At 63.1% G+C, this 12,800-nt stretch overlaps 1 protein-coding gene across 3 annotated transcripts in view; it reads right to left on the bottom strand.

Moving 5' to 3' along the window:
- Positions 1–12,295, bottom strand: part of VAV2 (vav guanine nucleotide exchange factor 2) — a 176,850-nt gene extending 164,555 nt beyond the window's left edge. For all 3 annotated transcript variants that reach the window (XM_060153935.1, XM_060153933.1, XM_060153934.1), the window contains exon 1: positions 12,086–12,295. In XM_060153935.1, the coding sequence (XP_060009918.1) occupies positions 12,086–12,289 (204 nt within the window). In that variant the 5' untranslated portion in view covers positions 12,290–12,295. The remainder of the gene's footprint in view (positions 1–12,085) is intronic.
- Positions 12,296–12,800: the final 505 nt, after the last annotated feature.

Genomic DNA, 12,800 nt, shown 5'->3' on the forward strand with positions numbered 1-12,800 from the left:
GCAGGTGTCCGGGCCACTGCAGTCCCAGGCCACAGAGCTGCTCGAATTCCTCATGCGGTTCTCCCAGTCTCACAAGGGCGGTACTACTTTTTTATTCCGGTAAAGTGCACATGACGTAGGGAATTCCCTGGCGGTCCAGTGGTTAGGACTCAGTGCTTTCACTGCCACAGCCCGGGTTCAATCCCCGGTCGGGGAACTAAAAATCCCATGAGCTGCGCGGTGCGGACCATAAGAGAAAAAAAAAAAAAAAGTACACATAACATGAAATTTAGCATTCCCCATGTTGTGCAACCACCTCCACTATCTAGTTCCAGAACTTTCCATCACCCCTAACAGACCCCGTACCCGTTAGCAGTTGCTCCCCCCTTTTCCCCCCACCCCCCCGACAGCCACCGACCTGCTTTCCGCCTCCGTGGATTTGCCTGTCCTGGTCATTTCATAGACATGGAATCGTGTAACGCTTGTCCCTTTGGGTTTGCCTTATTTCACTGAGCGTAACGTTTTCAAGGTTCACCCACGTTGCAGGATGTCAGTGCTGCGCTCCGTTTTATGGCTGATAACATCCCATTGTCTGGACAGACCACATGTTGTTTGTCCATCACCCGCTGAGGAAGACACTTTTTTTTTTTTTTTGGAAGATACTATTTTTATCCCAGTCCTACAGCGGAGGAAACTGAGGCTCCGTGAAGGTCAAGCTCCAGGGCCCACAGTGGTCAGTGGCACAGCCAGGGCTCCAGCCCTTGGCCCTAACCACACAGACTGTGCCCAGACATCACAAGAGATGGGGGCGCCCGGTCCCTCTAAGCTAGGAACGCAGAGGCCCAGAGGGGAGGGGGAATGCGGCAGGTGGGAGGAGGCCCGGGGAAGCCAGAGAACCCGTCCATCTGCAGGCCCGGGTCACACCCCGCCGCCTGGCCTCCCGCCTACTTCCTTTGAGCCCTAGGGTGAAAAAAAACAAAACCGCTTCAGGCGGAGAGAGACCTCTGGCATCCAGATGGGTGCTCAGGTGCTCAGAATCCGTATGTGTGAGTAACCCGTCGTGTATAGAGGAAAACAGCTTGGATCTGAAAGGTTCCTTGTCTCTCACCAAAATGACTATTGGGTGTTTCTCTCTCCTGTCCCGGGAGCCAGATAAGCTGGGCGAGGCGGGGAGGAAAACACAGATGCCCAGTCTCTGCGGTGGAGGGTAGATTAAGGATGCGAGGAGCTTAAGGGCAAGGGAGGGAGGGTCTCAGGATGTGACTGTCATGAGCTTAAGGGACCAGAACCTTCCACCATCCCAGGGGTACCTGGAGGCAGGGCGTGAACAGACGAAACCTCTCCAGCTGCCCCGTGCGCCAGGGACCGGGACCAGACACCCCTCATGCAGCTGAAAGGTGGGACAGTCCACGCTGCACCCACGACCACTGTCCCAGTGGGCACCTCCCCATTCCTGGAGGGGCACGGAGGCCAGGTGCGGAGCCCCGCCTCCCCTACCAGGCCAAACCTGGCAGAAACACTGCCGCCAACCAGAGCCAACCCCGAGGGGAGGAAAGCAAAACGTGGGCCTTGGACTCTGGGGTCAGGAAGGCCGGGGCGAGCCCAGGCCCAGCCTCTCGCAGCTGCGTGGCCCCGGCAGGTGGCTTAGCGACTCCGGGCCTCAGCCACCAACAGGGCCGCGCTGGGCCCTCACCGCGGGGCTGGGGTCGTCCACGCGCTCAGCACGGTGCCTGCACCCCCTCCCCTGATGGCATCCTACGTTTGTGAGACAAATACGACCATCAAGCGAGTGTGGATGAAAGCTGGAAATGTGTGGACGGCACATTTAGGAGAGAGGCCGGGCAGAGGCAGGGCTGGGGTGGGGGGGTGAGGCACGTGGAGCAGAGAAACATCCGGAACCCGAAGCCGCCCACCTGCCAGGTGACTCCGGTCCTGGCGACGGCCCCCCAGCACCCCACCCTGCCGCCCTCCACATCCCCGGAGACACCTCTCCTGCCGCAGCCGTGAAGCCCCCAGCAGAGAGGATGAACTTGGCAGGCGGCAGTGGGGCAGCATCTCAGAAAGTCCTCTGACAGCACAAGACAGAAAAGTGCCCCCCACTCTGCACAGACGACAACCTCGGGGGGGGGGTGCCTCGGGGGGGACTTGGGAGCGGGGCCCATCCCTGGAAAGGCCCAGAGGCTACCAAGCCCACGGAGGGATGGGAGGCCAGGCGGCCGGCAACCGGGGCCCCCTGCCTGCCTGGACCAGCTCTCACCGGACACCATGTGCGCACGCTGCCTTAGAAACCAAAAGCACAAAACAGAACAAACCGACAGCAGCATTTACGGCCTGGAGTTTAAGTTGGCTCAGGGGAATGAGGAGTAGGTGTGTTAAAAAGAAGTGTTTTAGGGCTTCCCTGGTGGCGCAGTGGGTGAGAGTCCGCCTGCCGATGCAGGGGACGCAGGTTCGTGCCCCGGTCTGGGAAGATCCCACATGTCACGGAGCGGCTGGGCCCGTGAGCCATGGCCGCTGAGCCTGCGCGTCCGGAGCCTGTGCTCCGCAACGGGAGAGGCCACAGCAGTGAGAGGCCCGCGTACCGCAAAATAAATAAATAAATAAAAATAAGTGTTTTAATCCTTATATAAACTCTGCAGAGATGACAAACAATCCCCACAAGACTGAAATGTCGTGCGTTTCTAGCAACACTGAAGCTTCCAAAGGCAGGGAGCCTTGCTTGGGGGCCACCCCCGTTCCCCCATCCCGGCCGCCGGCGCCCACGGCACGGCCCTGCCCCCTCTGCAGCCGTCCATTGTTATTGCTCTTTACCATTTGGGTCCAGAAACCAAAACAGTCACAGCAGCCCCAGGATGCTGACCGGAGCGCCCCGGAGAGCGTGGAGCCTCCGAGGACCAAGGACGCGGCGCGAGCAGAGGGCCGGGGGGCCCCTCCCGGCGGAGCCCGAAGCTTCCCGGCTGAGCAGGGCACGCGGTTCATCCCACACGCGCGGTGCTGGCGCCTGATCCGGCACTGAAGCAGGTCTGCAGGGCCCCTGCCCTGACCTCTCTCCCGGGTCAAGCTCAGGGGCAGGTGCTAGGGGAGGGGCATCTACAGGGAGAAGCAGAGCCCCAGGCTTCCAAGGGCCGGGCCGCCCAGGGTGAGGGTGTGGAGGGGCGGGCAACACCCTCTGAGCACACATCACCTCCAGATGCTGGGCCGAGAGCTTTGGGTCCCCTCTGGCTGCTCTGTCTTCAGCCAACCCCCAGGAGGTGGCTGTCAGAAACCCCCTTTCACAGCAGAGGAAACAGGGGCCGGGGCACGGGCGGGGCACAGCACACAGCCCAGAAGTGGCGACCAGGATTTGAACCCGGGTCTGAGAGGGTACAGCGCTGCACCCGTCTCCACCCCAGGGACGCGTCGGCGGCCGCCCCACTGCCCAGCAGCACACGAGGCCAGGCGCAAGGTGGGAAGTGGGTCCAGGGCGGGGCGGTGCTGCCCCCAGACGGCTTGGCCAGAATGAGTGGCCCAGGACCCCCCGGTGGTGGAGGAGTGGACGCCACACAGCCATCGGGAATGGGACGGAGGGTGTGTGTGGATGGGGCGGGAGGAGACAAGGATGCCAGGCTCTGCGGCCCAGACTTGAAGCGGGAGCCACAGCTGCTCACAACCGGACGGTGCGGAGCTGGCCTGGCCCCGTGGCTGGGCCTCGGGGACACAAGGAACCCCCAGAGCCCGCGGCCTCGGGCACCCGCCCCCCACCGCGGGGCTGAACTTCACTTACAGGCCACGCGCCCCATTCCAGCTCAGAGCTGAGACAGCACCCGAGGGGAGCGGGTGCAGGCAGCAGGCTGCAGAGGGGCCCCTCCGGCCCCTCCTCGGGAGCCTGCCTGGGCTTCCGGAGCCCAGCCACCAGCCTTCTGCCCGTGGTCTTTCTCTGCATCTTTCTCTCCATCTTAATGCTTCACGAATCCCTTATTCGGTCTCCCCTCCAGAAGGTCAGACACAGGTCAGGGGTCTCTGCCTCTTCTGCCCAAGGCCCGTAGGCAGATGGGACTTTGAGTAAATGATGGAGCGACCCTCCCCCAGCCGCCTGGGAGCAGGTGAGGGGAAGGCCGAGCCAGCCAGCCCAGCCATGTCTGGACTCAGGCACTGCGTGGCCCCCAGCCTGCTCACCCACGGAGGACCGTGCCAAGGCTGCTCTGTGGGCGAAGGGAGGAGCGAAGCGAAGGGCACGCCAGGCTCCGAGAGACCTGGGCGGATTGGCGAGAGGCCTCGGCCCCCACGCAGCTGTGCGCCCCCAGGCCAGCCTCTCACCTCTCCATTGACGGGGGGCACGGCCGCCCAACCCAGTGCCTCACAGGGTCTCCCCAGGCCCAGGGGAGGCGCCCTGGCTGGGCTGCCAGGGAACAAAGTTTGTCAGGACAGGGCATGGCCAGGCAGCAGCGATCTACCTGGGGGGCAGAGTGGGAACCCCCCCACCCCAGCTTCTGCCCCCACAGAGCCCCATCCCTGCAGCAACCACCCATCTCCAACCTTTAGTTACCTAAAGGCGTCCAGTTTTCACCACCAGCTCAAGTGCCACCTCCTCCACGAAGCCCTCCGAGGTCTCTGCCCCCAGGGATCCAAACATCCTCACCTGCTGAGGACCAGCACAGCCCCGCACGGGACAGCAAGTCCCGTCCCATCCAGCCCAGGAGCTCCTCGGAAGGAAGCGGCAGAGAGAGCGTGTGAGACCCCTTCCGGCAGGAGTCCCCGGTCACCCCCAGAGGAAGGGGCAGCGCTGCGGTCCATCAACCCTGGGCCCCTCCACTCCTGGGCCAAGGATCTTCCGTCCTTCCCCTCCCCACTCCCCCTACCTGGGGCCGAGTGGGAGGGGCTTAGGGGCTAGGGAAGGAGGGAGAGGCAAGCCCTGGGCCCCCTGGCATCCCACGAGGCTCTGCAGCAGCTGGGCCGCCAGAGGCAAGGTGAGGCCAGGTGGACGGGGGAAGGCAGCTGGCCCAAGAGGCAGGCAGCGAGCCGGGGCCAGGGTCCGGCCAGCAGGAGCAAGCCGGCCAGCCGGGCGTGGGGTGGAGGTGCAGTGTTCTGAGACTTTGCGGGCCTGGTGGGAGGCCCACGCAGGTGGCCACCATCACCCCCTTTCCAGGCAGGGAGAGCGAGGCTCAGCCAGGCCGGTGACACGTCAGCACCAGGATCCTCACGGCAGCCGAGTGGCCGAGCGTGGCCCCCTCCACTGCCATTTCAGGCAGCTCCTCGGGCTGAGCCACGCCTCAGCCACGCGCGCCCCGGGGCCGAGAGGAGGTCACCCCACGGGGCTCAGCACGTTTTCTGGTACCAGGGAAGTGGTGAGGACGCTTTGTTCCGTGGACCACTTCCTGTCTCATGAGCCCATGCCAAGGGCTCTGGATACAAACGGAGACGCGACTGCCAAGCGCGATGGGAACAGGGAGGGGGGAGCCCCGGGGACCAGGACACCTTCGCAGCCCCGCGAAGGGCTCTGAGCAGACAAGCGGCAGCGAACCGGCCCACTGCCTGGTTCCACCCAGCCTACAGGCTAAGAAAGGTGTTTACATTTTCAAATGGCTGGGGAGAAAGAGAACAGTATTTCGTGACATGTGGAAAATATATGCAATTCACGTGTCATCCTTCACGCATACATGTTGGTGCACAGCCCCTCGCTCGTTCACAGATCATCAGCGCGGCACAATGAGGGCCGAGGTGCGTACCCGCGACAGGACCGTCTGGCCCACGGGGCCTGAAATATCTACTGCCTGGCCCTCGACAGAAAACGTCTGCCCACCCCTGCTCTGGGAGGGGGCGGTGGCTGCCGGCTGGGCGCCAGGGGAGAAGCAGTTGGATTCAAGGGGCAGTCGGGAGGGAGGTCCACCTGGCAGGGTCTCAGCGGTAGGGCTGCAGGGCGTCTTCCCAGCAGCACTGCCCTGTCCTGGGAAGATGCAGCCACAGACGTGGCCTGGACACGGGGACAGGAGGCAGGGGCTGGAGGGCACCGCCCTGCCGGGGAGGCGACATCCTCGGTCACGTGGACCTGACCACGGCAGCAACGGGCTGAGATGAGGCACCGGGGTGGGGGGGTCACCTTGTGCCTCCTCACCCTCGTCAGGCCCTGGGCCCACGCGCAGCAGGGCCCCCATTCCCGGCACGGAGACGCCCCATTTCCAGGGCCCAGACCACAGACAGATGAGGGCCGCCCCTCACGACGGACTCCCCACCCAACACAGCATTCTTCGCCGTTCCACCCCGGCAGCCCACGCCAAAGCCAGGTTTCTGTCATCAGCACACGTGGCACAAAGAAACCACATTCCACCAACGCCAGCTTGCGCCCACCCATGACCTGGGCAGGCGATGCCCGACGGCCGTCCCTGCCAGCTCCAGACCCAACCTCGGACCCTGCCCCACACAGCCCTGCCAGTGACCCTCCAGCCAGCAGGTCAGCACTAAAGACGAGACCCCGGTCCACCGGCCTCTGCTCTCCCCTCCCCCATCCCCACCCCCTGCTGCACAAACTGGGTGCCACAAACCCTGCCGCCCGGAAATGCTAATATTCGGGAAATCAGCGTCTCTCAACCTTCTTGTCAGTATCACCCCCCCTAAGGAGCCTTTCCAGGCATTGTCTTAATCGCCCTCCCCGCATGAAATTTTAATACCACAGATGTCCTGTATATCTGTCCTGTACTGTTCTTTTCTCTGGGTACATCTGTGCTTGATGCATAAAAAGAATATGATTTCTTCACCCCCACAGATCTGATTTCTGCCCCCTTGGTCATGGATTACATAAAATGTATTATTAGAATTAACATTACACAGTTCTTTTCACTTCTTCAATATGACCACCAGGAATTTTAAGAGACAGATGCAGCCCACACATTTTCTACTTGACAGCACTGATACAGACAGAAGTACAAGTGTGAACACATGCAGCACACAGACGGGGACACACACGCCTGGGTTAACTCAGAGGTGCACACTGCCCAGGTCTCAGGGCTGAGACACCCCAGCACAGGTGCACCTACACCCAGATCCTGGTTGCTACATATGCCTCTGCACTGCGGACCCAGAGCTCCTTCCACAAACGGCTGATTCCGGAGCTGGACAAAATAAAATACAAGATGAGCTCAGATATCTTGTGCCAGGAAGGAGACAGAGCTCACAAAATGATGGGAACGTGTCAAAAAGGCACACGGAAGCAGCCTGAAGCAGTTGCCACTGGTCAGACCTGAGACCATCTGAGCGTCAAAATAGAGTGACGGTAACAGATGAGAATCTGTGGAATAGGATAGGAAGCCACAATCCACAGTGGTAGACGAAAAGAGGAAGAGAAGAGGGAGGGAGGGAGGGAGGGAGGACTGATCCTGTCACTGTCTCAAAGCACCTTCTCAAGAATATTCGTGACCTACAAGGGGGATTGGAGGGCCTTCGTGGCGCAGCCGTCCGGCAAACAGCGCCGGCGTCAAGCGATTACAGCCAACACCCCCAGCAAGGGGACGCTTGGAAACCACGTGCCACCTGCTAGACAGGATGCCAGGAGAAGGCAACGGTGTGCTCACTCCACCCGCTCCGGGTGCAAAGCCCGAATCCAACGCGAGGAAACGGCAGATGAACCCAAAGGGAGGGACATTCTGCAACAAAAGGGGCCTGTCACCTTCAAAGGCATCCAGGTCGGGAAAATCAAGGTGAGGCGGAGGGGCCGCCCCAGCCCCCAGGTGGACCATTTGCTGAAATGGGCATTTGTGGAGACGCGCGCTGAAGCTCGAGGGGATTCCAAGGCGGCACCATCCCCACTGTTTTCCGGGTTCAGGTGGCTGCAGAGGGGACCTTCTTCTGTAGGAAACATGTGAGGGTGCAGGGCACCAACTTACTCTCGAGTGTCAAGATATGTTCACACTTAAAACGAAACCTGGGGCTTCCCTGGTGGCGCAGTGGTTAAGAATCCACCTGCCAGTGCAGGGGGCATGGGTTCCATCCCTGGTCCGGGAAGATCCCACATGCTGCGGAGCAACTAAGCCCGTGCGCCGCAACTACTGAGCCTGCGCTCTAGAGTCCGTGAGCCACAACTACTGAAGCCCGCGTGCCTGGAGCCTGTGCTCCCTCACGAGAGAAGCCACCACAATGAGCAGCCCTCGACAACTAGAGAAAGCCCGCGCACAGCCACGGAAGACGCAAAGCAGCCGATAAATAAATAAATAAATAAAATCTTAAAAAAAACCCAAAAACAAAACCTGACTTGAAAAGAAAAGGCGTCCTAGTTTCCGCTGGAATCGGCCTCCGTGTCCCTGCTCCCCGGCAGCCCAGGCATCACACCCCTTGGCCTTGGGAACCGCGTCCCCCTGCCTGCACTTGGGAGCTCTCAGGACACTTAAAGGCCACTTCCTCATCCACAGGCACCTCAACAACCTGTTGTGTGTCCTGCTCACCTGAAAGCATCTCAGAGCAGGGACTGGGCCCTTGCCTGGCAGCGCAGGGGCTCGCAATTATTCCTCGAAGGAAGGACCGGAATGACACGGCAGCAAAGGGAGGCCCGGCTCGGCGGGACCCGGAGACCCCTCGGGAGGGCTCACACCAGTCCGGAGGGGGAGGGATTCACCGTCCTGGGTTCAGGACAGGGAGCTACGAGCGTGGCTCCGAGGGACGCTTGTTTACTAAAGCAAAGTGTGCAAAACGCAGGGTTAGAGGTACATACCCGGTTCACGGGTGGGGGGCAGGTCAAGGGCCAGGCTCGCAACGCTTCAGGATGGGAGAAGAGTGAAATCAGAGGAGGCTTCCTAGAGGAGGCAGCCACTAGACTAGCTCCTACAGGAAGAACCAGGACAAAAGGAGGGGTAGTCTTCCAGCATGGGCCCGGCACACGACAGACCCTGATGGAAAAGGCTTAGGGGAGGGGGGCGCAGGCTGGAATGTCGGCACAAGGCAGGGACGGGAAAGACTTGAAGCTGGAGGTGTGGGCATGGGGGAGCTCTCTCTGCCGTGTCCCTGCAGACGAGCTTCCCAGCCTTGTTCTACGGAGAGGAGGCCTGCCGGGGTGGGGGGGCAAGAGGCTGGGCAGGTGGTGCCCTAAAGATTCAGACTGCAGACCAAACGCAAGGGCCGTCTGCGGGCATCAGCAACCTCAGGACCTCGTAACTGAAGCTGTCCCAGACACACGCGGTCCCCTATTAGGATCAGCAGATCTGGCCGCACCGAATTACTTTAATTAAACCCAACGTGGCTGCCAGGCATTTTGGATAAAAAAAAAATAAAGCACACCCGACCAGATCCAGAAGGGCAGGACAAGGGGCAACTTGGATCTGCCTGTGAACCCTTCCTAGCACCTGGCTCTATACACAGCAGATGCTCAGTAAATGCGCGTGGCTATTATGCGCCTTTGGGGCCAATAACCCAGCTGAGATCCACGCAGCAAACGGGAGGGGCACTCGACGCGCGATCCTTGGAAAACAGGATGTCACCTGTCACAGGAGAAGCCAGAGCGGCATTCTGGAACGAGGGGACGTCAGGCAAGGCCTCTGAGCTGGACGGGTCCATGTGAGGGCACAGAGTGACAGCAGGAAGATGGAAGAGCCCTGCCCACTCGCCAGCAAAGTGTCCAGATCCCCCAGGAAACAGGCACGCACTCCCCACCCCATCCATCCCATGGAAACAGACACACACGGTGAACACCCTGAGGAGTGGGCCAGGAGCATCCCTCAGAAACTCAGCAGGACAGCAGAGGGAAGGCTTCTGAAATACACGGTCCTGGAAGGGAGCCCTAAGTCCAGGTGTTAGTTTTACCACTTACTACCTGTGTGACGTGGGGTGAGTCGCTTGACCTCTCTGAGCTGTAGCTGTCTCATTCATGAAACAGGGGGGACATACGCCTCCCAGAATCATGACTCGCTCAGGGCAGGTGGGTAGGAAAAGGCAGCCGTGAATTTTCTCGTGATGCCACCACCACGGACCAGGAGGACCACGTCGTCTCCCCTCCTCCTTGGAGGGAAGCTCCCCAGACAGCAAAGAAAGCCACCCAGACAGACCGCCATGTTCCTCTCCCAAACCCTGCACGGCCATACATGGTCAAGAGAATTGTTTCTTTAATCGTGAATACACAGATGGGGCCATGCGCCTTAACCCAGCCGTCCCTGTACCAGCAAGAGACACACAAAGATGGGTGTGACCAGCCCCACCCTCCGTAAGAGGACAGGCAGGGGAGACCAGCCCTCAGACACAAGGGGCCACACCTGCCCAGATAAGATCTCTAAGGTTCATCCAGGGCAGCACTAAGGATGTTCTCTACCCTCCCCTCACCGAGTCCTCACAACCTGGCTATGAGGCAGCCACTAGTACTGTCCTCATTACATAGATTGGGAAACTGAGGCCCCCAAAGCAGTCACTCCAGGGAGGTGACAGTGCCAGGTTTCAATAAGAGCACATGGCCATGAAGACACAGACACTCGCCCATCCGGGTCTCCCTACCGCCCAGGCCCCCGACACTCCTTCATCCGGGCTGGAGCAGGGGCGCTCAAGGAGGCTGTGCCGGGTCAGCGTTGCTGGCCCAAGGATGGCTCCAGGGACCCCAGGAAGCGCAGGGGCTGAGCCAGGCCACCTACCACAGCCAGCGCGCCCTCTCCCCCTTCCTGGCCAAACACAGCTGGGAGGGGCAGCTCCGGGACCCAGCCAACACCCCCAGCCACCCCCGGCCGTGCCCTGGGCCCCAGGCTCTCTACCAGTCAGCCAGGAGCCAGCAAGCCTGGGCAGCCCCTGCAGTTCACAGCCAGAGGCAGACACTCCCGCTCAAGCCCCAGCTCTGCCCTCGGCGGCTCCAACACCCTCAGTTCCCCCAGCTGCAAAATGGGGTAAGTATGTCCCAGCCCCCGGGGGGTGAGGGCAGAGGAGAGGACTGGATCTGAGGGCACCCGGCCCCGGGAACTCGGGCTACTTAGCACTGAGAGGGCCCAGAATAGTTCTGGCTTCAGTGGGACCTGGGGACCAGACGGCAGGCCAGGGCTCCCTCCCTGGGCCGTCCGCTTCCCGTGGAGTGGGCGGGTGGCCCCCTGCCCCCGTCCCCTCAAGACTCTGCTTGGTCAGCGGCCACCCCCATCCTCCCTGAAGGGGCGGAATGCCCCCATCTCCTTGGAAATGCGGTCACAGCCAAAGGGCAGAGGCCACGCAGTCCAGCCTGGAAAAGCAGTGACTCACTCCATCCCCCTCCCCCCAGCCCGTTTCAGCTGTCACTGGCTTGTGAAGGCCAGAGGGTCACAGAAGAAGGGGCTGTGGGGTGAGCAGGAAGGTTGCTCCTGGGCAGTGCTGGCCAGACCTGGGGTGGCCCCTGGCCCCGCTGGGCACCCGGGGCCCCTTCAGAGGTGCTGGGGTGGGGGTCGCGGAACCCGGGGTGGGGGCAGGACAGCAGCCTCCACTCTGCTTAAGTCTTCGCCAAGTTCCCTCTAAGGGGCCACGAAAGGCAGCGCCCGCCGGCCAAGCAGACATTTTCCTGCCCGCCCGGCAGCCACATGCGCGTCGGCCGCGACAAAGGCCACACTGGAGGGTACCGGGAAGCATGAGGGGCTCCTGTTCCCACCAAGTCGCGCGACCCTGGGGGACTGGCGCTGCTTGCCACCCCCCCAAAGGGTTCGGGAGGAGGCTGAGGCCGGCGAGGGGGCGGTGCCCCCAGCCCAGGGCTCCCGGCTCCCCGCCCCGCCGGGCCCCTCCCGCCGCGCCCCGAGCCCCTGTCTTCCAGGGCGTCCAGCCACCAGGCGCGAAGCCAGGGACCTTACACCTGACGAGGCCACCGGCTCGGCGGGATCCTGGGGTCGGCGGCGGGGCGGGGGGGGCACTCGCTGCTTCCCGGGGCCCAGGCCCGGGAGAGGGGGCGGCAGTGGTGAGCGCCCCGCCGGGGTTCGAGCGCCCCTCACCCCGGGAGGCGCAGGTCCAGCAGCGGGTGCTCCCAGGCAGGGCCCGGAGGCGGCGGAGGCGCAGCCCAGGCTTGGGGCACTTTGCCAACTTCGTGCCTCCCGGGGTCGCCCCTCGGAGGAGCCGGTTCCGAGGCCCGGGGCGCGCCGCCGCTCCGCTCACCGTCCCGCCGCTCTGACCGGGGTCCCGGGACCGCAAAGCAGGGCCCCTCCCGGCGCGCCCGGACCCTCACCTGGGACATCTGCGGCCGGAAGTTGACGTCCTTGAGGTCGATGGAGCCGGGGGAGAGGTTGTGCAGCAGCTGGCACAGGAGGACGCCGTCGCGCAGCGCCTGGGCCAGGTCGAAGACCACGGCCGAGGGCCACACGACCCGGTGGTTGGGCGGCAGGACCTTGCAGTCGATGAGCCAGCGGCCGCACTGCCGCCACTGCTCCATGGCGCCCGCCGCTCGCTGGGCCGGCCGGCTCAGGGCAGCGCTCCGGCCGAAGTGCAGCGGCCGCGGGGCATCCCGCCCGCCCGCGCGGGGCTCGGCGGCCGGGGCGGGGCTTCGCGCGGGCGGCCCCGGGTCTCCGCTGCGCCGCCGCGCGTCCCTCCTCTTCCTCCTCCGGCTCCTAGCGCGCCGCAGCTCCCGCCCACGTGCGGCCGTGGGGCAGCCGCCGGGCAGCGCGTCGGACCCCCGCTTCACACACACAAGTCCCCCCGGGCCCCGGGCCGGCCTCCGCGCAGCCCGCCACCGCAGCGCCCCGCGATCCGCCCCGCCGGGCGCCGCATTCTGCGCTCGGGGCGCTCCGCGGCCGCCGAAGCTTCTGCCCCGCCCGAGACAAAGGCCCGGCGGGTCGCCTGCTCCGCGCGTCCGGGGCCTGGGCCGCCCTCACCGCCGCCGCCGCTTTGTTCGCCCCGCCTTCGCGCTCAGCGCTCCACGCCCGGGGCCCCGACTCCGCGGCTCC

The sequence above is a fragment of the Lagenorhynchus albirostris genome, chromosome 7, assembly GCF_949774975.1.
Source record: "Lagenorhynchus albirostris chromosome 7, mLagAlb1.1, whole genome shotgun sequence".
NCBI classification, from domain to species: Eukaryota; Metazoa; Chordata; class Mammalia; order Artiodactyla; family Delphinidae; genus Lagenorhynchus; species Lagenorhynchus albirostris.